The sequence below is a fragment of the Rana temporaria genome, chromosome 1 (assembly GCF_905171775.1).
Source record: "Rana temporaria chromosome 1, aRanTem1.1, whole genome shotgun sequence".
Classification (NCBI taxonomy): Eukaryota; Metazoa; Chordata; class Amphibia; order Anura; family Ranidae; genus Rana; species Rana temporaria.
Window position 1 is genome coordinate 288,004,535 of NC_053489.1, and position 24,364 is coordinate 288,028,898.

General features: G+C 42.5%; 1 protein-coding gene across 1 annotated transcript in view; it reads right to left on the reverse strand.

The window, feature by feature from the left end:
* Nucleotides 1-837: 837 nt before the first annotated feature.
* Nucleotides 838-24,364, reverse strand: part of FXN (frataxin) — a 28,502-nt gene continuing 4,975 nt past the window's right edge. The window contains exons 2-5 of the mRNA XM_040356916.1: nucleotides 20,767-20,864; nucleotides 20,480-20,600; nucleotides 8,713-8,810; nucleotides 838-4,348 (exon numbers count right to left, since the gene is read on the reverse strand). Of these exons, the coding sequence (XP_040212850.1) occupies nucleotides 4,207-4,348; nucleotides 8,713-8,810; nucleotides 20,480-20,600; nucleotides 20,767-20,864 (459 nt within the window). The 3' untranslated portion in view covers nucleotides 838-4,206. The remainder of the gene's footprint in view (nucleotides 4,349-8,712; nucleotides 8,811-20,479; nucleotides 20,601-20,766; nucleotides 20,865-24,364) is intronic.

The window sequence follows — 24,364 nt, forward strand, 5'->3', positions numbered from 1 at the left end:
TTGTCTCTGAAGAGTAGAGAGAGAGAGAGAGGAGAAAGCAGCTGCTCTCGAGAAAAGCCCTGGATTGAGATCAGGCTCAGGTAAGTATTTGAGGGGGAAGCTGGAATGTTTTACCATAATGCAGAGAATGTATTAGGTAAAAAATAAAAAAAAACCTCCTTCCTTCTCAACCACTTTAATCGCTTCCTGACCACCCGCCGCAGTTATACTGCGGTAAGGTGGCAGGATAGCGTCAATCACCGTCATTGCACGTCGGCTCATTTAAGTGATGTAGAGGGATCACGCTGCTGATCACAGATTGAGATAATGAGCAAATCCGCGTCTCTTTACAACGTGATCAGCTGTGTCCAATAAAAGCTGATCACAGAGGTAAACAGATGCCAGTTATCGGCACTCCTTTCCTCATGCTGACCGCATGAGGGAAGGAAAAAGAGAGCGGATAACCGACTTCTCAAAAAAGGGACCTCTACACATAACCTTTGCCCACCAGTTCCGCCTATCAGTGCCTGTCAATCAGCAGCTCTCCTGCTCTGCTCCTCCACGATCACTGGAGCGCTGAGCTGTGGCGGGGAGCGGTCGGGCACCTGGCGGATCCATACTTTAATAGTTGGGATGATGCAGTGCCTGGATTGCTCTTGGTGACGTCAGCAAAGAGTGGACTTCAGACCTTTCTCTGCTGAAAACGGGTCACAGGAGTGCAAAACTAATTGCACTCCTGTGACCCACAGGAGAATCCCAGCCAAAAGAGCTCAAGATGGACTTCTTTAAAATGATACAGTTTTCCTTATGATGTTAAATTTTAATAGGGAAAAATCAAATCGGGAGAAAAATCTCTCATAGTGTAGTAATTTTGTTTATTGAAATAAAAAGAATAAAATTGCACATACACACTGAAATACATGTATCCGCTTGAAAAGGCACAAGGTGCTAGACTGATAAGGGTTGCAAACACCTTCTGGGACCACCGCGGCTTCGCGTGTGCTCCACAGATACGTGAACATGATGTCCTCTAGGATCAGTGTGGAGAAACACTGTACCTGGTCACTTTTGTGCTGTGTTTGTTCCACTGAGCCAAATAACAGAATGACACTGACTGCAGAATGCACTTTTTGGGCTGTTGGTGGTGAGTTTTTTTTTAGATGCAGTTCGTTACCTGGGATGATAATTCCATGCTACAAATCAGGAAGCCTTCATATGTTTTTATTTCTGGTGAGTGCATACTGCGGAGGCTCACTTGTATTGGATCTTCCCATAACACCTTGTGGAGTTTGGTTATTGTTCTGCTTGTGATTTTATATCTCTGGTGAGTGCATAACAGATCAGAGTTCAAGCACTGGAAGAACACTTTATGGACACTCTTATACTGTATTTAGTTTTGTATTCACTATATTACAATTTTTCATTAAATGTTGTTATATATTGTGAATTGTTTGCACTTTTATATTTATCACCTTATTATTTGGATATCATGTTTATAATCAAGTGTTGCATCTCTATTGTCTGGATTTGTTTACAAGGCTTGTATAGTTCCCCTTGTGTGCCAACCAGCTATACCGTTCAGGGTGCCCACTTTATTATTTTTTTTATGCTTTTTTTTGTCCACTGAGAGAAACATATATTTTTAACCTGTTGGGTTATACTGCCCCTCACTGGGGTAATGGGCCCTGGCAACAGAAAACTAACCAGAATTATCAGCACAGGATTGAGTGGCCAAAATCTGATGTGTACAACCACCCCACTTGCACATGGATTATAATTCGTCCAGCCCCTGCTAAACTGGCTGAAATTCGATCCATGTACTACTGGTTTTGCATTTCCAATGCTTGGGTACAGAGGGTGGAATTCTTGGTTTCTCACCACCAAACTTCCCGTGCCACCACACATATTAGCAGATCTCCATTGAATCCTCTCAGAACTGTTTCAGGGATTTTACTTGTGCATAGTACCTATACCAAAAGCAGGCATTCACCCCATCTTCAACTTTCAATTTTTGAATGTCTTTCAGCAATTCTGCATGGAATCCACTATATTGGTCATAGCCCTCCTTCACCAGGGAGGCTGACTGGATATCAAGGACATAAATCTGCATGTTGCATCTTTCCAAATGTGAACCTCCAGATCCTAGAACAAAGTGTACCAGTTTACCTCCAAGTATGGGGATTCTCTAGTGCATGGAGTGTCAAATTCAATTTCAACACAGGCCGCATAAGCAGTATGATTTCCCTCAAAGTGACGGTTGTATCTGGGATGTGTTACACTGATTTTAGGGTTCAGAAGTGTGTTTCATACAGAGTGACAGCCGGGAATGAATGGTGAGAGCCAAAAGTGGTAGAATGGAGTTTCACCACGTTCTGGCTGCAAAACTGGCGGGCCGCATTCAACCCGTGGACCTTGTGTTTGACATATGTGCTCTAGTGTAAGCAGTAGATGTTCTGGTGGCTCCAGGGGATCAGTACATCCTAACTTCTGTCTTTTCTGAATTGAAAATTCTTTCTCATCTGCTTTGCAGGATCAAGGAGGAGAGCATTCCAGTAATTGTCCAGGAGGATGTGGTACACCGACCTGATAGGACTCCTGAAAGATTTTCTGTGGGCTTTCCAGGCTAGTAAGGATCTTCTGTTTCAGGGACCAATTTACAATCCTGCTTCATAGTTGCTGTATTTAACAGCATGGTTATTGCAGAACCGGTTCTGGAGGACAGGGGCATCTCTTCACCTGCGATTCCAACAATGCTAAAAGCTAAAAACACTGCTTCCTGCCAGGTCTATCATCAGATGAGGCAGGCATAAACCCTAGTACTTCCTGTGTGATATGAATCCTCTCTTTTCTACACTTAGTCTGGCCTATCAAGGGCCAGATTTCTGTCCTATCTTGTTTCAAAGTCGGTTGGCCTCTTTCTCCTTAATTAAGTCCTTTCTAAAGGGGGTTTCTCATGTAACTCCCCCCTGTGACTTTGTGGTTTCTAAATTTGGTTCTCAATGCACTACAGAAACTACTGTGAACCCATTAGACACATTCTCTTTTCTTTTACCAACATAGTGGTACGCTTGTAGTCATCACCTTTGTGTGGCGAGTGTCTGAACTAGTAGCTTAATTTTGCAAGGAAGCCAAACTGGTTTGAATAGGTACACGGTGGTGTTGAGACAAATTACTTTATTCTTGCCTGAGGTCGTTTTTTTCCTTTCACCTCAACTAGGTCACTGTTTTTCTGTCCCTCTGTCCAGTTACAGTTCACCCAAAGGAAACTTTCCTACATTATCTGGATGTGGTTTGAGCTATGAGCTCTCTCGCTTTCACCTACTGCTTCTATAAACATTTTTGTCATCCTGGATGAACCTAGGAAGGGTGCTCTGGCTTCTTGCTCCATCATCTCTAGGTGGCTCTGGTAGACCATCATCCAGGCTTATAGTCTTCAAGGATTGGGTTCTAAACTTTCCTGTCAAGGCACAATCTTGAGACCTGCAAGTGCTCCTTGGGCCTCTAGGCATCATCAGGTATCTGTTTCCCAGATTTGCAAGATTGCTGGCTGGTTCGTCTACCAGTTGGATGTTGTAACCTTATCTGATGCCAGCTTTGGGCATATGGTGATACAGGCAAGCTGTAGGCTTGTTTTCTTGGGACTGTGAGAGTTTAGTGTTGCACATCCCTGCTGGATGGCTTTTAGACATTCAGACAATCCAATAATTCCTGTGTCCCCTTAACAGATGAGTGAGAAAATATTTAGGTTGATGTTCCAGTATAACCTGTAAGTCTAAGAATCCCTCAATGAACTCCAAGAAAAATACATTATGGTCAGTAAAATAATCCTACTGTGTACTATTCTTTTCATGTCTTTGAAACATTAAATAAGATTTTTTTTTTTGCAGCAAAGTTTTGTCTACCAACATGCCATACTTGCCATATGAGAAATGATATTGCTTTCTTCGATCAAACACGTCAAAAATATGAGTTCTTCGTTATTTTTCCTTTTATAGCAAGCACAAATGTTTCTGGTAAAGATGCTTTTAAAAAGACAAGACCAGTCATGTCAGCAATACAACAAAAAAAGATGCCCTCCTAATTTTGCTAAAACAGAGAATATGTCAGCAGAAATATAGAATAAATGTATAAATAAACAGTATGTTTAGAACATTTAAGAATATGACACAGAAAATTTAGGTAGTAGTCATTCACAACAGAAATATTACATTGACTGCTGCCTTTGTGTCATCTTGCATATAATAAAGTCGATAGATCTAATTTGGTATTCAGTGCAAGGGAAAGTTCTTGTTCCAGTATCTGATGAAGGGACACTCCATCGTGTGAATACACCCACATTGCTCCTGTCCAGCCATATCGCTTTGGTCCACTGGAAAACAAACAAGGAACCAAGTGAGAACAGAGTTTACAGAGTACATATAACAGCACAGAAATGGTCAGTTAGAGAATCACTGAAACATAAAGATCACAGATAAGCAAAACAAAAAGAAAGTTGATCTGCTACTTCTGGTTCTTTTACCCTCTAATCTATCCTTTACAGACTTCTTTGTTCCAGGACCAAGTATCGGCATCACCAGAATTATACCTGTTTGTTAATATAGTACTTACACAACCAGTGCCTGTCCAGTCTATCAATAAATGTCAATATTTAGCTCTGCCTGAGCAATGAGCTCATTGCCCTAGGCTCCAGTCTGTGATAGATCCTGCATTATTTCTCTGGCTGAAACATCACCTTTTGTTTGACTACACTTGTTCTCTCACAGCCTTGACCTTTGGCCTCTCCCTGTTCCAGATTTTGCCTGTCAACTGTGCACTATTCCCAGGCTCTATTCCTGATCAGCTGTGGTGTAGGACCAAAACCTAGTACACCCTCCCGTAAAGTTCCTCAGTGCTTGCGGGGTGCTCTGGGGAAGATCTATTGAGTGTACCTAGACACTTTGCCTTGACCCTTTCAAGGGCTACACTCCCTCCCATGTACAGATATAACAGAGGTTCCAATATCTAATTTTTCTGTGACAATATCATTGATACAGTTTAGGGAGATAAAGGGAGGTTGGTCCCCAGCCAAACCCCCAAAAGGATAGTGCAAATGGACTATCACTGTACAAGTTAGATCAATGTAGATACAAATATCATCGATATGAATTTTAGAAGGTCCTTTCTGATAAGAGATCCAACCTCTTGATAATGTGGAACTTTCTCTCATTGCTCAAATTTGTGGGCAGGTTGGGCTGCAGTGTATACCAATGGACACAATATTCTCAATTTTCACACATATAAATGCAAAGTTTTCCTGTTTAAATAAAGTGTACCTTTAACCACTTGTCGACCAACACCAGTAGATATACGTCGGCAGAATGGCTCCTGTGCGGAAAGCAACGTACAGGTACGTTGCTTTAAAATTCCTGCCGGACTCCATGTCCGCCGGTGTCCCGCGATCGTGTCACGGAGCTGCAGAACAGGGGGATGCCTGTGTAAACAAGGCATTTCCCTGTTCTGCCTTGTGACAGGACACTGATCTACTGCTCCCTGTCATTGGGAGCAGTGATCAATGTCGTGTCACATGTAGCCCAGCCCCCATACAATTAGAATCACTCCCTAGAACACACTTAACCCCTTCCCTGCCATTTACACAGTAATCTAGATTTTTATAGCACTGATCGCTGTATAAATAACAATGATCCGAAAATAGTATCAAAAGTGTCCAATGTGTCCGCCGTAATGTCGCAGTCATGATAAAATCGCAGATCGCTGACATTTCTAATAAAAAAAACTATTAATAAAGATGCCATAAAACTATCCCCTATTTTGAAGACGCTATAACTTTTGCACAAACCATATATTGAGATTTTTTTTTACCAAAAATATGTATAACAATACATAATTGGCCTAAACTGAGGAAAAAAAAAATTCATATATTTTTTGGGGATAGTTATTATAGCAAAAAGTATTGCATTATTTTCAGAATTGTCACTCTTTTTTTGTTTATAGTGCACAAAAATAAAAAACGTCAGAGGTGATAAAATACCAACAAAAGAAAGCTTTATTTGTGGGAAAAAAAAAGAACGTCAGTTTTGTTTGGGAGCCATGTCGCACAACGGTCAGTTAAAGCAACGCAATGCCAAATCGCAAAGAATGGTTCGGTCATTGGGCAGCCAAATCCTCCGGGGCTGAAGTGGTTAAAGGAAACTTTTCATGTCAAAAATATGGAGCCCTGTGATTGATGATTTCTCCTTTTAAAAATGATAGTTGCCTAGCTGTAATATTGATCTTTTGGCTTCAATACTATGTTACTGACTTGCGTATAAGAGAAAGGTCAGGGGCTCAAAGTATTGAAGCTGGCCAACTAGCATTTTCAGAAAATCAGGAATGCTAGCCACTGAATTTCTCCCATGATAGGTTAAATTTAATAAGGGTTTTGTTGAAAGAGTGAAGGGCTGTCTTCTGTAAGACAACTGCTGTATATTAAGGATTAAACTTGTTTTTTGGATAGAGTGGTAAGGACCTCAGTCAGCATTTATTTTGCTGCCGTTTCCACTAGGGAGACTCACGCCTCTATTTTTTCAGGTAACCAACAAGACAGAAAGTGAGCAAAAATCCAAACAGAGAGAGACATTTCCAATGAGGACACTTATTCCCGGTGACAACTGTATACAAGATAAAATACTTCACTTTGGGGAGATTTCCTCACGTCTTGTCATGTCTCGGACACATGCAAGATAAAACCAACAAACAGAGTTTAACCATTCACTACTTGGTCCAAAATGAAAGTTTTGGCTTTAGATACACTTTAAGGACCAGTTCACACCAGATGCAGTTCCGTGTGCTTTTTTCTGCACTAAAAATGCATGCACAGGGTTTTCCATGTATTCCAATGGCTCTAGTTCACACCATGCAGTCAGTTCCAGTCGATTTTCAATCAGTGCAGAAAAAAAAGTGCATCCGGTGTTAACTAGCACTAAGTACTTGTATGTTTATCTTGATGGGCTTGTGCCTCCAAACCACCAGTATTGTGTGATAGTATTAATTATGAACAGATGTTAAAGCGGTAATAAACTCTGTTATGCCACTTGCACCTAGAGGTAAGCCTATAATAAGGCTTACCTGTAGGTACTGTGAATGTCTCCTAAACTTGCACTGTTAAGGAGATATTCAGAGTGCATGCAGCCGGTGACGCACACTCATGAACCTTAAAGGAAGACCAATGGAAGCCCTCTCAGTGGTGTCACCGTGGCCTTGGAGAGCTTCATTTTGAGGCAGGTCTCTCACAATGTGCTAGTATGTAATGCATACTAGCACCTTATGAGGTTGCCTTGCAGGGGATTTTATTTTTTTCTGTCAACTGTGGTTTACTACTGCTTTAGGAATTGAAAAAATCCTACAAGACTATTCTAAAATTGTACAGGTAAAATAAAAAAAAGACACGTTTTAAACTGTAGCAAGTACAAGGAATTATAACAGATGCTGTGGGTGACACCTCCACTTTTCCTATCATACCCCTCCCTCAAAAGTAATGTGCGATTATCACATTTCATGTGAAAAACAAAAGTTCTAAACTATTCTGAATTCTGCAAGTGATTCATGCGTTTCTATAGAATGAATGCCTGGTGGCGTATGGAGTATACTTCCTATTTTCCAAATGAAGTGAAATATGTTGCAAGAGGCTCATTTGACAAAAGCTAATACACCAGATGAAAATCCTTACTAACGTGAACTGAGCCTTATGAACTTTACACACTCATACAGTATAGGTATAAACATACAAATACTTGAAGAGCAACCTGTCAGCCAGACATAAAATAAAAACAAAGTACCGTATTTATCGCGGTATAACGCGCTCCCGCGTATACCGCGAACCCCTAAAGTGACCTCCAATCCTGTGGAAAAAAAGTTATTTTTGTACTTACAGTTTTGGTGTCTTGCGCGGCGGCCTCGTCGGGTCCGGCGTCCTTCTGCGGCGGGTCCGGCGTCCTCTTCGGCAGGTGCGGCGTCCTCGCGTCCTCCCTGCTCCGAGTTTTGAATACTGCTCCAGCATATACCGAGCGCAGTACACTCGGGCAGGCTCGGCAACTGTCGAGCTCACGTCCTGTACGTCCAGGACGTGACCGCGGAAGAAGCCGAGACTGGCCGACTATACCCGAGTGTACTGCGCTCGGGATATGTCAACGCAGTATTCAAAACTCGGCGCGGGAAAGCGGGTATCGGCGTATATCGCGCACTCACGATTTTGCCCTGATTTTCAGGGCAAAAAAGTGCGCGATATACGCCGATAAATACGGTAATTGAGCAATGAATGGGTTTAACAATCTAGCACATTGTAAATATACAAATATTACTGATACATAAATATCTTTACACCATTTGACTTTTTCTTTCTCAGTCATATTTAAGAACTACACTACACATTTCAATAAGTATTTGGATCACTTAATATATATACTACATGTAATTTTATAGCGCGACTATTCCTTTTTGCACAGTTGTTTTCACATGTTTTATGTCGCAGCTTATTGTTCACTTGGTTTAATTTTGTCATATATGTACCATTAGCAAAGTATTTACCCTTTTTTCTTATATTTAAGATCAACAATTCTCAAAGTAGTAAAAAATGTGAACTAGTCAAATGGAGCTCAAATTTACCTGCAAAATGCATTTGAATGTCTTTATTTTTTAAATAAAGAAAATGTTAAAAAACACACTGCAGATAAAACAGACAGGTGAACCGTAACATACCTTGAGGGCGATGATAGCCAGATCTGTTTGTTCGGTGTCTGTTTATTGATCACATAGGTTCCAATGTCACTACTGACCTTAACTGTAAGAACACCATTCTAGTGAAAAAAAATACAAAAACAAAATATGGTTGTATACCTGTAAATATTGGAAACAGGTAACACTGCAATATTATATATTTACTGTAAAGGAAGACAAAACACAGGTCTTGATTTTACAGACAAGAACTCAAGATTTAAAAACACAGGATAAAAGAGCAAATTTTCTTTACGCTAGCCCACTTGCTTTTTTAAATATATACACAAGAACAGAATGACCTTGGTGCCAAATGTCTGGCATTTAAAGGAGAAGTACAGCCCATGCTTGTTTGGCTGTACTTCTGTGGATCACAGGTGTGCAGTTCGGTCTGCATCCCTGTGATGCGCTTTCAGCAGACAGCAGTCTGATGTCACAGACTTGGTCCAGGCTCGAGAAAGATTGCGATATGGTTGGGATTCGCCCACATGCCTGGACCGGCACCTGGCTCAGCCTCTTAGGGAGCTGCTGAGAGCCTGAGCCAGTTGCTCCTGCCCCCTCCACAGCCCAGCTCTCTAGTGAGCGCAGGGCGGGCACATACCTCCCAACTGTCCCTGATTTCGAGGGACTGTCCCTGATTTGGAGCAATGTCCCTTATTTGTCCCTCATTTTGGTCTGATCTATATAGATCTATATAAAATGCACTTTTTATCTATCAAAAAGTGTTTCCCAGCGCTAAACCTTTCATCTGATTTCTAAATTGCTGCATTTGTAAAATCCAAAAGCCAATATAAAGAAATAGTAGTGGTAAAAAAAAGCACTTGTGGGTTTAACCAATCTTATTTTTTTTGTACAATTCTCCTTTAAGGGGGCGTGTCCTATGCCTACATACTTTTGCTGATAGGTGTCCCTCATTCCCATCTCAGAAAGTTGGGAGGTATGCGGGCAGGGAGCTCTAAGAACCAAGCTTTTGGCAGCATTGGAACCGGCAGGGGACAGATGCAACATCAGATCGATGCTGTATTCACCTAGAGTAACGAGTAACATCATCTTTTATATTGACGCACATTAAAAGTGCACGCGTCCGTGGAATAGCGACAAGCCATGCTCCTTTAAATTATCCATAGGCGACACTTTAAAAGCCTTTACCAGTTTAGAGTGACACAGGAGGTCTGGCCCTAGAATTATTGCTCTCACTCTGACCTACGCTGCAATACCTCACATTTGTGGCGCGATTACATATGTTGTGGGGTTGACATGTGGGTTCGCCCTTGCACTGGAGGACAGGGGCGCTGTAAAAAAGTTTATTATTGCTCATTTGATTACATTTTTTTTTACTTTTACACTGTACCTTTAATTTTCTTTTGATGGAACAGTAGCCAGGAGGGACACAACTTAAGAATACAATATCCTCTCTGTTCACGATGAACTATTGCCATAAAGTAATCTGAGTTTCGTAATAACTAGCTAAACACAACTCTTCTGTTCTACGACTCAAAGCTTATAATACAAATTGGCAAAAAACACATCCTTAGATTAACGCAGTTAAGGACCATCTCATGCTATAAACAAAACAAAGGAAGGTATTGATTTCAGTCTCAAGCAAAACTAATAGCATCCAATCATAATAATAATGTATTAGTGGGCCATTAGTCAGACTGATCATTGCTAGCTTGTTGCAAGTCTCTGGGACCCCAACTAACCCAGGAAGCATCACTGTACAGTTTGTTAGCATTGCCTTGTTATAAGTGAAATAACTCAGAAATGGCTGTAACTAGATTAATATGGAAATCACCAAAGTAAATAAACATATCTGATTGTGGGTTGCTCTTTTCTTTCTATTATTAACAAAGTGACATTATATCCAAACAACAGTCCCTTACATCTGTAACACCAACCAGTAACACTGGTTTGTGAATAACATGGAAGAAAGGGAAGGGTGAAGAAGAAAGGCATCTTAAGGAACAAAATCCCACTTATGCTGACCAGCAATGTCTTGGGAATTTCGAGAACACCGTTTAACCACTTAAGCCCCGGACCATTTGGCTGGCCAAAGAGCAGGCCACTTTTTGCGATTTGGTACTGCGTCGCTTTAACTGACAATTGCGCGGTCGAGGGACGTGGCTCCCAAACAAAATTAATGTACTTTTTTCCCCACAAATAGAGCTTTCTTTTGGTGGTATTTGATCACCTGTACGATTTATATTTTTTGTGCTATAAACAAAAATAGAGCGAACATTTTGAGAAAAAATGCAATATTTTTTACTTTTTGCTATAATAAATATCCCCAAAAAATATAAAAAAAAAAACATTTTTTTCCCTCAGTTTAGGCCGATACATATTCTTGTACATATTTTTGGTAAAGAAAAAAAAAAATCACAATAAGCGTTTACTGATTGGTTTGCTCAAAAGTTATAGGGCCAGATTCAGGTATCACATTTACGTTACACCGCCGCAAGTTTTACGGGCAAGTGCTTGATTCACAAAGCACTTGCCTATAAAGTTGCGGCGGCGTATCGTATATGCGCCCGGCGCAAGCCCGCCTAATTCAAATGGGGCGTGGATCATTTAAATTAGGCGCGTTCCCGTGCCGAACGTACTGCGCATGCTCCGTCCCTAAAATTTCCCGACGTGCATTGCGCTAAATGACGTCGCAAGGACGTCATTGGTTTCGACGTTAACGTAAATGGCGTCCAGCGCCATTCACGGACGACTTACGCAAACGACGTTAAATTTCAAATTTCAACGCGGGAACGACGGCCATACTTAAACATTGGCTAAGCCACCTAGGGGGCATGTTTATCTTTACGCCGCATAACTCGTACGCAAACGGCGTAAATTTACTGCGACGGGCAAGCGTACGTTCGTGAATCGGCGTAACCACTCATTTGCATATTCTACGCCGACCGCAATGGAATCGCCACCTAGCGGCCGGCATAGAATTGCAGCTTAAGATCCGATGGTGTAAGTCATTTACACCTGTCGGATCTTAGGGAGATCTATGCGCAACCTGATTCTATGAATCAGGCGCATAGATACGACCGGCCGGATTCGGAGATACGACGGCGTATCTTCTTTATGAATCTGGCCCATAGTGTCTACAAAATAGGAGATAGTTTTATGGCATTTGTATTAACATTTTTTTTTTACTAGTAATGGCGGCGAGCAGCAATTTTTATCGTGACTGCGATATTATGGCGGACACATCGGACACTTGACGCCATTTTGGGACCATTGTCATTTTTACAGCGATCAGTGATATAAAAATGCACTGTTACTGTAAAAAGGACACTGGCAGTGAAGGGGTTAAATGTGTCCTAGGGAGTGATTCCAACGGCTAGGGGGCGTGGCTACGAGTGACACGTCACTGATCGCTGTTCCCGATGACAGGGAACAGAAGATCAGTGACATGTCCCTAGGAAGAACGGGGAGATGTTGTGTTTACACTGACATCTTCCTGTTCTTCGGCTCTGTGACACGATCGCGGGACACTGGTGGACATTTAGTCTGCGGGTCCCGTACGGTCACAAAGCTCGGCGGCGTGCGTGCGACGTCACGGTGGCAAATTAAAAGGAGAAGTACCTGTACGCCCATTTGCCTGTCCGTGCCATACTGTCGACGTAAAAAAACGGAGAAGTGCTAATTGTCATGATTAATTCACATAAATCATGGATTTTTTTTTTTTTTTTAATCCTTATTCCTTCAGGACTGTTCTTTGGCATCTGCAGGGAAATATCTATTACTCTGCTGATGTATGCTCTCTACAATCTGTGTCTGCACAGCCCTGATTTGTGCTGTGCTGGTCACATGACTAAAAAACGAACAAGAATTTCAAATTAAATTATAAAAAAAAAAACACAAAAAAATATGTTCTATTGAATACGAGATGTGTTGTTTTTTCCAATTAATATGGTATAGGCGGCGTCAAAGAGAATTGACGCTAGCTTTCATTTTGTTCAGATGGCATCCACATCCAAAGCTGTTTTTTTTATTTACTTTACAGGTATTAGCAATTACATTTGATACATTTAATACTAGATTTATATTACAACTAAGCTTTTTTTGTGCGTTTCTTAGGGAGTAAAATCAATAAGCATACTATATCCCAGGAGGACATGAAGGAGGAGGGAAGGTCATTTACCACTGTGTATACGTGTGACTCTATAGTCATGTGGGCTGCACAGATAGTATACAAGAAGAAATTAACAGTTTAATAGGGAACTGAAACTGGAGCATGCTCAGTAGATTGCAACAGCTGGTCTATACAATCTCAGGCTGCAGTGGGGACAAAGAGAAGATGGAAGCAACAGCTGAAGGCAGGGCCAACCAGGTATATTTCACGTTACACAAAACAAAATGATTTGATGGCTTGGTGAGTATGAACACTCTGGTATATAGCATGTAATTAGAGTTTTTCATAGTCTGGTTTAATTACACTTTAACAGACCTGAATGACGACAACGTGTGTAGCTCAGTCATTAACCACTTGCCGCCCGCCAATGACAGATTGACGGCGGCAAAGTGGTTGTAGAATCCTGACTGGACGTCATATGACGTCCTCAGGATTCTGAGCCGCTGCGCGCCCCCGGGGGCGCGCATCGCGGCGATCGTTGTTGCGGGGTGTCAGTCTCACGGAGACTCTTTACCACGTGATCAGCCGTGTCCAACCACTGGACAGACGCGAGTAGAGGAGAGCCGAACGGCTGCTCTCCTGACAGGGGGGGTTTGCGCTGATTGTTTATCAGCGCAGCCCCCCCTCGGATCGCCACACTGGACCACCAGGGAAGCCCACCCTGGACCACCAGGGAGGGGCAAACTGAAAAAAATGCCCCAAAAAAAAAAAAAAAAGGGCTGGAAAAAAAAAAACATAAAAAAAAAAAATAAAAAAAAAAGATGCCAATCAGTGCCCACAAATGGGCACTGACTGGCAACATAGGTGCCGCCCCACAGTGTCCATCAGTGCCACCCCACAGTGTCCATCAGTGCCACCCCACAGTGCCCATCCATGCCCAGTGCCCATCTGTGCCACCCATAAGTATTCATCAGTGCCACCCATGAGTGCCCATCTGTGCCGCCTATGAGTGCCCAGTGCCGCCCATGAGTGCCCATCAGTGCCGCCCATGAGTGCCCATCAGTGCCGCATACCAGCGCCGCCAATCAGTGCCACCTTATCTGTGCCTGTCAGTACTACCTCATCGATGTCCATCAGTGCCATCTCATCAGTGCCCGTAATTGAAAGAGAAAACTTACTTATTTACAAAAAAATTAACAGAAAAAAATAAAAATGTAATTTTTTTTTCAAAATTTTGAGTTGTTGCGCAAAAAAAAAAAAAAAAAAAAATCGCAGAGGTGATCAAATACCACCAAAAGAAAGCTCTATTTGTGGGGGAAAAAAGGACGCCAATTTTGTTTGGGTACAATGTAGCATGACCGCGCAATTGCCATTCAAAGTGCGACAGTGCTGAAAGCTGAAAATTGGCTTGGGCGGGAAGATACGTAAGTGCCCTGTATGGAAGTGGTTAATAACCAGGGTGCCTTGGCAAAAATGCCTAAACATTGCCCAAAACATTGTACACAAACCAGCAGGTGGATCAAGCCTGCATTTTAGTAACACAAAGCCACAGGTTTTTCATTGTGCACCATTGCAACATTCTAGCTGCCAGCGTCTTAACAACCAATTATGTCCTTGGGTGATACGAAGGACATTAGGTGTCTGCACAGCAATTGAGACAACCTGGAATACTAGTCAGTACCAATGTGCAAAGGTGTGTTTGCTTTGGAAGCATAAATCACTTCTAACGCTGGGTGTTCTATGTGTGTGGATATTGCAGCATAATGTAAAATATTAGTTTTGTTTTTATCATTTTAGGATCAGGGCCAGAATTTTAAAGGGTGCCGTAACTGAATTGTTTTTGAGAAACACTGATGTGGGTGACCAATCTGATGAAAGTAGGTGTAGGGTTATAAATTAAACTTAAATTGATTGTTTGGAGGTGCTAAATCTGTAATATGTTTAATTACATATGTATTCCGCAAATCAAAAGAACACATAGTATATACCTATATATTATTTATGACAGCGGGGCCTTATAGGAATATGGTATACCTTTCTGAAATACAGCCAAAGAATTACCAGTACTTAATGGGTAAAAGTTGCTAAAGCAATGCCTTTCAACAGTCACTTATACGATATAAATATGTTCGATTATTACCTTTATTATTATGTAAAGTCAACCTACTCTACCCTTATTCACAAACACAACAGCAGACATACACTGCTAAGACACAAAAGGGTGTATTTACCAAAGGCAATAGGCTGTTCACTTTGCAAGGGAATTTTCCCCAGAGCTTAGTAAATGTGGTGAAAATTCACTTTACAAGAATACAAGGGAAAAAAGTTGTATTTTTGCTTGCACCTAATTGGATGATGAAAGGCAATGGAGCTTCAGCACATTAAAAAAACTAAAGGAAAAAAAAACACTATAAAGTTAAAATTCCCCTGCAAAGTGATTAGTCTACTTGCCTTTGGTAATACAACCTTAAAATGTCTGCAACACAAAGATATGTCATAATTGTTACAGTTTCTACTACTATGATCTAACCCATCGCTGTCCTTTCAGGTCTGATTATTTAAATGACAATATGTTCTAAATATATACTAGGCATGTACCCTTTACTTAGCTACAATGTTATAACATTAATGAATGTCCTACCATCCCTCTGCACTCCTGTAGTATTTGATACTATTAAATAACTGTCAGAATATCCATGAAGGAGTATTCCAAGGTCAGTTAGCTTTTTTGTTTCATTTGCTCACTGAACCAACAGTGGACTGAACTGAATTAAATACAAAAGTATATCTAACTTAGTAACAAACAGTCTCATTGTTCTGTAGACTGGAAAAAAGTCAATGTCATAGAAAAGATGTTACAAGGCCAAATAACAACATTTCCATTATAAGGACATTTATCTTAATAAAGTTGCAAACTATCTCTACAAATTAAACTAAACAATCCAAAAATATCTATGAGAAAGCAAAAACACAAGTTACACAGAATTTTAAAAATAAAGAACATTTTGCAACTCTGCAAGACAATGTTTGAGTGCCACCACTTGGTGATTTCTGTAACTGCAGCTATAATGAAATATATAATACACTGCCATCTCAATGAGATTATCTTTCTATTGTAAAGTATCTGGTCTCACAGGCATATTCCTTGAACCCAGACATTCTGTGTTCAGGGAAATTGCTCATATGCTTTGTGCATGTTTACAGGCATACTAGTGTAGACCCATTCATGTCTATTCAGTATACATGGGCTTCCTGGGTGCAGAAATACAACCAATTGTACATCCTGGCCTAATATGCCTGTGTGCATGAGGTAGAAATGTTCATTAACAAAACTTCTTTAAGCATAAGCTCACCTTTGGGAACATGTTACATGCGCCCCCCCTTTTTTTTTAAAGATGGAACAGGCCAAAATCGCTCCTGCAGGTCTGTGCCCAATCCCAATTCCTCCCTGTGATAGAGGGCAGGGGAGGATGGTGGTTGTGGTGGACAAGGAGGGGGATGGGATATTCAAACTTTGTCCTCAACCGCCTTCACAGCATAGCCCCCCCCCCTTTATATCAGTGTCTATCTTCCCCCAGTGTCCTCAGTTCCCCTTCACATTACAGCCCCCTATACATTACAGTGCCCCTTTACAGAGCAGTACAGGGGGCACTGTAATATAAAGGGGACTGAACTGTGAAGGTGGCACAGTAATGTAAAGGGGGGCTGTAATATAAAGGGGACTGCACTGTAAAGGTGCCCCTTTACATCACAGTGCTCCTGCAGTCTGCCCCCTCCTTTCCAACATCAATTTCCACCTCACCTGCTCAGGACTCCTACCTGCAGGGCAGAGGCTGTTAACAATCCTTGTGTTCTCTCTCAGCTCCTCCACCTGTCAGCCTGCCCGATATTGTCATCCTTTCAGCAGGGCAGAGGGCCGGATGACCTTGCTATTCTGATCTGCAACTCCTCCCGCCCCCTTCCCTGATGATAGGATGACATTGTTGGCCGGGTGGGTGGAGGATCCGGGAGAGGACACACGGCATGTCTGCACAGCACACACTGTCTGTGATAGCCCTGTGTGGACTATGGTCACCATTTGTCTCCTGCTTAGGGACCTGATCAGCAACAGTGGTCAGGTCCGTGGCCCGGGGGTTGGGGACTTCAGCTTCATCTTAAGTTATTCATTTGTTGGGAAAAAATACAACAAACGTTATTTGCTGGGAATAAATACATTGTGGTAAATTAAATGTTTTCGCAACACTAATATCAGATACAAAATTTCATCTTAATGCAGATTCCTACTGGCCCATCACTATATAATAGGCAGCATTACTAATCAATAGTAGCAGGCAGGATGTAGAAAGAGGAAAACTTTGCCACTATCATAAATTGCTGAAACCTTGTTTGTCAATGATTCAAATATCAGGCTGCGACATGAGGGTTTTAGAGGCTGCTCCAGGTACAATGCTGTTTTTTAAACCTGCATTTTTAAAAGATTTTGGTGGTATTTAATAACCACAGTTTTTATTTTTTTTACTAAGGATAAGGGAGGTAAATGGGTTAACGCACAGGCCACTGCTAGGACAGAATGGAACTGACATATACAGGAGAAGATGGGGGGTGAAAGGGTTGAAAACAATCCACTAATGCTTCAGCCACTGATCTGAAAAAAATTAGTCTGTTCTAAGAGATGGGCTTATCTATATAAACAATATAAGGTTTACATTTGTGACCTGTCAAAAAACAAAACACACACACACAAAAAAAAACAAAAAAAACACACACAATCTACTGAGATTTTTGCCACACTATCACTTTTTTTACAATATGAAGTAGTGTTGCAGCATAATGTAAAATATTAGTTTATTTGTTATCATTTTATAGTCAGGGCCAGAATTTTAAAGGGTGCCGTAACTGATTTTTTTTTGAGAAACACTGATGTAGGTGACCAATCTGATGAAAGTAGGTGTGGGGTTATAAACGAAACTTAAATTGATTGTTTGGAGGTGCTAAATCTGTAATATGTTTAATTACATATGCTCTGTGATCTGAATAGCTGTAGAAAACCCCCGCTCAGTGGTTCCTGGGCTCTCCTGTTCCATTCCCTGATCTCCTCTGTGCAGTGTGAACACAGAAGAAAACTGCTTTGGCAAAACCCTGGTTAGAAAGCCAAGTACACAGCAGATCAATCAACAGTGTTGGTTAGAGTGGAGGGCAGAGAACACCTTAGGGCAAGGGTGTCAAACTCAATTTCATTGTGGGCCACATTATGATTACCCTCAAAAGGGCCGGTTGTATCTGTAAGATTAGATGTATAGTGCATCCCCTCCCCTTTACATTAGATGTCAAGAACCACCCCACCATCAGAAGTTGAGTGCCCCACTCTCCCTTACATCACAGTGCACCCCCCTTTCCTTATGCTGCTTCTGGGAAGAAGCTGGATGCATTGCTTGAAAGCTGAAAGTAAGGGTCTGGAGTAGGACCAGAGGAGGGCTGGAGCTCTCCTGCAGTTGCAGGAGAGGTGCCTGGAGGGCCGGATTCAGCCCGTGGGCCTTGTGTTTGACACCTGTGCCTTAAGGGTCCAATACACTCCTGATGTCCCCAGAAAGAAGACCTGTCATCTGCCCAATGCTATCACATATGAGGCTTGTTAGCCCTCTTGCGATAGCAATGAAGGTAAATGTAAAAAAATATAAATATTTAAAATATAATAAAAAAAAATGCATTCACAAAAAAATAAAAATTGAGCCACACATTTGACATTTCTGCATAATTCTAGGTCTCTCGTTTACAGTTAATTCTAAACTGAAAAGCTGTAAAGGCATGAAAAGCATCATCTATCGACAATTTTAAGTATCATAATTTTTTGCCATTTCACTGCCGCAGATACGTTTTGAGGCTCGATATATTTGTCTTCTATTAACGTGACACTACCTCATCTTTTATCTTGTAAAATATTGGGGATTCAATTGTGTATGTGTGCGCATTTTAGTATAATTTTTCCTGAACAAAATATTGTGCAACAGAAAAAATTGCCTCTACCATCTTTTATTCTACAAGGCCTCTGCATTCAGAAAATATACAAATGTTCTGGTGGAAAGGGGTGGTTCCTTAATTTTAGATGCAAACATTTAGATTTTTAGCATGTGTGTGAAAAATGAAAAAAAAAAAAAAAACGCTCTGGGGAAGTGGTTAAAGAGCATGCATCCTTTAACCACTTGCTTACTGGGCACATATACCCCCCTCCTGCCCAGGTGAAATTTCAGCTTCCGGCACTGCGTCGCTTTAACTGACAATTGCGCACGTCGTGCGACGTGGCTCCCAAACAAAATTGACGTCCTTTTTTCCCCACAAGTAGAGCTTTCTTTCGGTGGTATTTGATCGCCTGTGCGGTTTTTATTTTTTGCGCTATAAACAAAAAAGAGCGACAATTTTGAAAAAAAAATACATTCTTTTTTACTTGTTGCTCTAATAAATAGCCCAATTAAAAAAAAAAAAATTCTCAGTTTAGGCCGATACGTATTCTACATATTTTTGAAAAAAAAAAACGCAATAAGCGACTGGTTTGTGCAAAAGTTATTGCGCCTACAAAATAGGGGACAGAATTGTTTTATTTTTATTTTTTTACTAGTAATGGCGGCGATCTGCGATTTTTATTGGGACGTGACATTATGGCGGACACATCGGACACATTTTTGGCGCCATTCACATTTATACTGCGATCGGTGCTATAAATATGCACTAATTACTGTATAAATGTGACTGGCATTGAAGGGGTTAACACTAGGGGGTGAGGAAGGGGTTAAATATGTTCCCTATATAGTGTTCTAACTGTAGGTGGGGGGGGGGGTGACCGATCTGTGTCCCTATGTACAAGAGACACAGATCGGTCTCCTTTCCAGAGACAGGACGCTGTCTCTGTGTGAGCCGGCAATGAGAAATGATCTCCTATGTTTACATACGAGATCATTTCTCATTGGCCGCACAGGTCGCAAAGCAAACGGCCACTCTGATTGGCCATTCGCCGCGATCTGTGATTGGCTGTGTCCAAGGGACACGGCCAACACAGTGTTTCCCCGCTGCGCGCCGGGAACGCCAAAAGGGGCGGACGTCAATTGACGTCCACTTGGATTTTCAGGTCCGCGCTGTAGCCGTCATTCGGCTATAGCGCAGGCCCCAGGTGGTTAAAGTGGAGCTCCACTCAAAAGAGGAAGCTGTGCTTGTCTGCCTCCCTCCTCTCCCCCCCACTTTGCTGCCACATTTGGCACCTTTTGGAAGGGGGGAATGGGAGGTACCTGGTTTTGACAGGTAACCGCTCCCACTTCCAGCTCAGTTCACTGTGGCAAACTGAGATGGAAGTTTGCCGTGGCCCCCCTCCCCTCTTTCCCCAGCAGCTGACCCATTCACAAAGCGCAAGGCTTCACTGCCAGTTTCCCTTAGTTAACATGGCTGCACCAGCACATGATTGAAAAATTGGCTCGGCTGAGGACACCACTGGATTCCTGGACAGGTAAGTACCCCAATAATAAAAAAAAGTCAGCAGCTACAGTATTTTTTTTTTTTTGGGGGGGGGGGGGAGCCTGGAGCTCCTCTTTAACTCCGACAACAACAAACATTTTTTAGCATTTTGAAAGATTTCCTTTCAGGGACTCTACATATTTTTGTTATCATGGACATGTTCAATGGGCAGAAACATACCCCAAAAGAGACATCATAATCTGCAGGTGTAAAAGGCTGATCAGCCAGGTCCTCAAAGAACTCAGCAAGGGCATATAGTGTATCTGCTGCCAATCTTTCATACATTGTTTCATCTAATGCACTGTGAAACAAGAAAAAATATGCTCAGTTACCAGACAAATACATAGTTTGAAAAGAAATGACATTCTGAAATGGAAAAAGCAATCATATTTACATTCCTTTAGACTGATACCATGCAGAATTCAGGATAGAGAATTTGTAAACATAGCTCAGTGTGAAAATATTACCTACTGCTTGTCAAAGTTCCTGCTCGTCTGCTAGGGCATATTGGAATGTTTGTGCAGATATTCTTTATTGGTTGATTGGACAATATACATAATCTATCCTAGAAATGAAAAAATACAAAAGGGTAAATTATATATTCTTATTTGCCATCTTTATCCAATTTAGAACAGGAATATATTGTACAATCTAGATTTCAATTGTCCACAAAATCAAAAACAAAAGATATTATTATGAAGATGTGCACACATTTTAGAATTATTTGTATGGATAGAGGTTTCATCAATAAATTGAAAAGTCAAAACTCTGCAACTGGGAAGGAAGGAGAACAGCATAATCTATATGAAAGGAATATACGTTTTCAAAGCACTCAGATTCCAGCTGTTATTTCAGGGGTGTGCAGCATTCTTTATCCATGGGTTCCAATACCCTTTCCTTGCTAAAATTTATTTGGGTGGCTAAACACCCGTTCCCCAGGGTTCATACCCATGGACTCAGGACATGAGCTTTAGGTCTGTTGTATTTATTTATACATTTGGTTTTTTGATTCAATTGTTTTTTGACACACCATTGATAATCTGTTCAACATGAGTATCCAAAGACCAACAAACTTGTTACTGGTTCTCCTTCCATTACTTTTAAAAGGGCCATGTCCTTAAAAGACAAGCCAGTGCAGAGCGAATTTAAAGGGGCCACCACAAAGAAACACTGTCCCGCATTTGGAAACTTTTCCATGCGGCCAGTACTCGCATTGTCCCCTTATGCGTAAGGAGAAATCCTTCCCATTACCCAATGGTGTGATGTTTTTTCCACACCATTTCGCTAACTGCCAGACCCACGGAGTTGTCTACCCAATATCATGTGAATGCAACGCATTCTACGTTGGCAAGACTAAACAAGAATTTTGATGTCGTGCAGCCAGGCACGAATATAACATGCAAACTGTAAACCGATACCTGCCCCTTGGCAGGCATGTGGTTTTTAAACACAATTATAAAATGCCTAAAACCATCTTCGCCGCCATTGATCGAGTTCATATACCGATCAGGGGCGGCGATTGGAACAAAGCCCTCCCCCAGCGTGAGCAAAGGTGGATTTTCATACTCCATGCCACGGTGTACCCAGGCCTGAACGAATCCATCTCCTTTGCTCCCTCCCCGAAAGGGGTTTACATCCGGGAAAACCGACTTAATCTAGGACGCAGGAGAGTTATGGCCGCCCTGTATGGCGACCTACCTCTCATCCTACATGTCTGCGTCCTGTGTCCTTCCCGGTTTGTTTTTTGAAGGTTTTTTGTTTCCATCAGTAGATGGCTGTTTTTTCTCCCCTTTTGGATCCCCTTTCCAAGTGTGTATGTTTATTTACAATATGCTCAGCTCTCCAATTTAGTTATGATTTTATTATCATTTCTTTGTTCTGTTCTCATATACATTATTTTGTTTGTTTCAGACTAATATTTCCATTTGGTATATTAATTTCTTACACGATTCAAATGTACTTTGCATCTGTTTCTGATGCGGAGCATTTACCCAAATATGATCGCACAGCAATCTGCATCTAACATATACTTTAATAATATTTTTTCAGATTTTTACCACCCCCCATGGACGTCCAATTCTTGGATTTTGGGCCTGGACCGTCACCACATCCGCATCCTTCCATCATCAATTTTCCCCTGGGGGCTCCATGGGTGCACATGGTTCGGTAGCCAGCAGGAGATTTTTCCTTCCCTGGGCCTCACGGCAGGCGGGGACTCTGCACATATCCGGGCTGGCCCCGGCTCTTGTGCTTTCTCTGATGGCCTTCTTCCCGCTGGCCACTGGGGGGAGTTTCTGCGCCTGCCGGCGGCGTCCCAGGTCCCTAGCGACCAGCACACGCCCTTGCCGAGCGCGCGGGGTCGCGATGGCGTCATGACGCCTCGCGTGACCGCGCGCGGCTTACACCACCTGCGTGCCTGCGCATTGCCGTCCATGGACGAGGAGGATGGAGTTGGTACACCGGGGACCTAACGGTCCCTTCTGGAACGCCGGGGAGGCCACCACTTGCCGCCTCATGGCGGCCTGGGCGCGCTGTATTACTGCGGGTGGGTGTGGGTGGGGGGGCGGCGGTCTGGCCGTGTGGGGGGGTGGGTGTGGCGTTCTCGTAGATGGGGGGGGGTTTCCCTGTGGGGTGGGGGGGGGGGTGTGTGTAGTGGGGGGGATCTTCGGCGATGTTTACATCTGCCACAGCGGTGGGTGTGGTTCCCGGGCAGGGTTGGGTCCATCCGGGCCCGCCCCCTACTGCATCATAGGGTGGGGTCGCTACAGGTGTAGAGGGAGTGCACTCCCTCACCTGTTCAAGATATACCTTATATAAGCAGCCAGCCTTATTGGGACAAATTTAGATCCCACGGCGACTGTGTTTGGTGGTTATGACAGATTTTGGCTGCAGGAAGGTAAGTGGGAGCCTTGGCTCTCTTTTCCATTTCCAGCAAACCTGCCATCCACCCCGGTATCCCCATTATTATCTTACTCTTCTACTTCGTTTACTTTTCAACAGACGCCAGCACCTCCTTCAATAGGTGTCTCAACATCCCTCCTTAACAGGAAGGCTACAGCTTCAACCAATTTACCATCTGACCATCTTACCTCTGTGAGCTTTACAGATAGCACAGGTATTTTTTCACCTTTTTATTTGTTTCCATACTAGCCCCTTTTCCCTGCAGTTTCTTTTTCCACCCTCCCCTTATTCACCTGTTTTTATAATTTCACTCACCTGCACACACACCCATAGATCACTCATACACTTATAGTTACATGATTATTATTAGCATTTTCATCATTATTTTTATTTTCATTTGTTTTCCTTTATCTTCTCTTTTTCACTGCAACATTCCCCATATTTCCCGTTCCCCTTTCATCCTTTTTCCCTTCTCCCCTTGTTGTTTTCCATTTTTCTTTTGCTGTCCTACCTCACACTGCTGCTCTACCACATCCCTTTTACATACACTTCCACATTTCTCACTAGACCACACACTGCATTCTTCATTTCTATTCATTCATTCATTCCTTTATTCAGTCACTTACACACCCTCTTTGTTTTGTTTTATGTACTTTTACCATGCTCATTATTTTTGGTTTGTTTTCACTCTGTGTCCTATTGTTGTTTTGTTGTTTCCCCTCATTCCCACATCTCTTTTTCTCCCCTGTGCATCTCCCTCACGCAATTTCCATGCCTACACATCAGGCTTCTTGTTCAGCCTGGTGTGTACTCATATATTCACCATTTTTATTCTCTAGACATGCTTCCCAGTCTTATACATATACATGTATTTACATTACAGGGTCTTCACCGCAACCTCAGGAGGGGAGCGCTCCCCCGCACCCCAACTTACCCATCCCGGTGTACACGGTGGTGCCGGGCCCCCCTGTGACTTAGCCAGGCGCGTGTGCCCGTTCCCACCTGCTTGGCCCTGATCCGCCATCCCCGGCCCCGTTGCCCCCCCCCCCCCCCTGTGCTCCTTCCCCGCCTCGGTTTGCCCTCCTTCCCCCCCCCTTTTTGCCTGCCGCCTCCCCCCCTCCGGCCCGCGGCTTTGGCGCGCTATCTGGTGACCTCTCGTAGGCC